Source organism: Amphimedon queenslandica, unplaced genomic scaffold, assembly GCF_000090795.2.
Source record: "Amphimedon queenslandica unplaced genomic scaffold, v1.1 AMPQUscaffold_10328, whole genome shotgun sequence".
Classification (NCBI taxonomy): Eukaryota; Metazoa; Porifera; class Demospongiae; order Haplosclerida; family Niphatidae; genus Amphimedon; species Amphimedon queenslandica.
In genome coordinates this window covers 4,007-6,533 of record NW_003549401.1, presented here as the reverse complement: position 1 = coordinate 6,533, position 2,527 = coordinate 4,007, and the positions used below count along the sequence as shown (strand labels likewise).

The 2,527-nt window shown below is 35.7% G+C and overlaps 1 protein-coding gene across 1 annotated transcript in view; it reads left to right on the top strand.

Annotated features, from left to right (window-relative positions):
• The first annotated feature begins 6 nt into the window (after positions 1 to 6).
• LOC109590220 (uncharacterized) overlaps positions 7 to 2,527 on the top strand; it is a 4,839-nt gene continuing 2,318 nt past the window's right edge. The window contains exons 1-2 of the mRNA XM_020006142.1: positions 7 to 185; positions 2,014 to 2,183. Of these exons, the coding sequence (XP_019861701.1) occupies positions 17 to 185; positions 2,014 to 2,183 (339 nt within the window). The 5' untranslated portion in view covers positions 7 to 16. The remainder of the gene's footprint in view (positions 186 to 2,013; positions 2,184 to 2,527) is intronic.

The window sequence follows — 2,527 nt, the reverse complement described above, 5'->3', positions numbered from 1 at the left end:
GAGAGGCTTTGGTGGCATGATAGTAATGGGAAGTGAAGGTGAACCTCAACAATTACTGGTTATTGGTGGGGAGGCTTCTATATCAACTATTACACAGTATCATCATCAATTTAAATACGTTACAACGGCTGGTGTTTATGATCTTGTTAGAACTAATGAACAGAATATCTACAACCTGTCCAGTGGTGAGTGACTCATTTAATCAGTCATATTGTATCATGTCGAGTTTATTGAATGATTTCTTGACTTGTGTACAAGTGCAAGTAATCCATTAGCTTTCTCGAGCTCATCCCATTGTACATGTACCTATAGACCACCCTAGGTGAGATTTGATTGCATAGGAAGATTATTTGATATTTTTACAGTTGTAAGATTTAGTTTAGGATGAAATTAATTTTGGCAGCCATTTTGGTTGGCAACTTTCAATGGAGAACAAACGGGCCAACATAAAAACAAACCTGTTTTAGGAATTTTAGAGCAAATCCGACTAAATCCTTTACAGGAGAAGCTTAAAGGCAGCTTTTCTTTCTTATAAACAAGTGCTTTTAGCTATTGATAGAACTACAGCATGTACTGTAAGGGGGTAATTTTCATGGGTAAAATATTTCATGTTTCTTAATAAAAGACTTAAATTTAAAAATTTTGTGGTATTTAATTTTTGTGGTCAATAATTGGGGGTGTGTCTTCATGTGGTGGGTGTGGTCACATCTTGCTTAGCAACACCTTAGTAACGAAAGCAGAAGTAGCATATATCCTTGTAGGTTCTTTGTAGTTGCTCTAAACATCATTAGAACTTCATGACGTACCATTTATAATTGCTATCTAGGTAGAAGTTATTGTATTATTTTCAGCTTTACCTCCTTTTTAATTACTCAAAGTATCAGAGCTCATTTTCACTTGTAACACTTACCAATTATTTATCCTTGTCCTTTGCAAATGAAACTTATCACGCAACTAAAACAGCCTTTTTAGATCGTATATCTAAAGTTTTATGTTTAATGCAACTGAAGAAAGCAAGCAGCTCAGTGCTAAAGCAGCCCTACTCAATCTAGGACTCCATAATACACGATGGGTGGAGTTTCAGCTAGCCTAGCAACGGCTTAGCAACCATGGTCTCGACTAGTCACAGTAACGTTTCTGCTCGAAGTGTCTTCTCCACTGACTTCTGCTTCTTCATTCTTTCAAATCCTACCTAATAGGTCCTCTTTTGCATCGCCAAGTCCATGTTGTTAAAAAAAGCAGTATGTATCTTTACAACAGACGCTCTGTTGCTTTATGCTGTTTCATTGACTAGATACCGTATACATGTACACGTAGCTTGAAATTTTCATGGAATGTAAATTTCGTGGTTTTCATGGTTATGGGCTGCCCACGAAATTAAAACCCACGAAATCATTGAAGTGCCATCCCTTACAGGCTATGTAAACTGTCAACCACAAAAATTAAACCACGAATTGCCCCACTAGGAGCAAACCATGAAAATATCGACCTACAAAAATATCAAGCTATACAGTACTTATTGTATCTAAGGAAAAACATCGCATAATAGCTGCTAGCAAGTTTGAAGTCTTTTGGTACAAGATCTTTAGAGAAATGTGTTGCTAAAGTGGTACTACCAAAAATTAATTTTTTTATAAAAATTAATTTCATACCGGGTATAGCTGCTACAATTAAATTTTGGTTTTAAAGGCTTAATATTAAAATAATTAACTAGATATAAAATTTTGTGGATTTGAATTGTAACACGAAAGTAACGAAAATTAAACCCCCACGAAAATTACCCCCCTTACAGTAAGTGAGGCATTTTTATTCTGCCTCTATTGACTTCCTTAACAAACTTGTCAACCAAAATGGCAGCCAATTATGACGTGTGGGCAGATATTGTATACAAAATTAATGAAATTTATAACTTTCCAATTCACGCCTAGTGTGGTCTATATTATGTGTTCCATTTTTTATAGTAAAAGTTTGACACATCAATGGTCTAGTTACTGATATGGCATTTGTCTTTAGGACAATGGGCTGTTCCATCTGTCAGTGGACAGTGTTGTCCACCAACTAGTGACTTTACAGTTGAAAGGATCAATCATAATAAAGGAATTATGTATGGAGGATTGATGACTGATGGTATCAATGCACCTACTAACAGTATCTACTTGTTTCAATTATCACATAATACAATAGTAAGTTAACATGTACATGTACTGGGCGGCTTTGCCAATAAAAAATTGTAAAGATGGTGTTTAATAACATTTTTGCCCCATGTGCTGTTCTGCATCCAAATCATAGCAGAATGACAATTGTTGAATGACATCGATTTTAATCAAAAGCGTGGGTGATTTACCTTTTGATGTGTGTTTTATTTACACTAGAGTTGAACCAAATTCAGCTCTAGCATCAATACAAGACACCAAAGGTGCATGGCCTCACCCCTTAAGCTGCTTGGGATGTGTTATGCTTAGCTAGCCTAAGCCAGTATATTTAAATGATATAGATCAAAAGTGCGGACAGCCTGGACTAAGCAAGT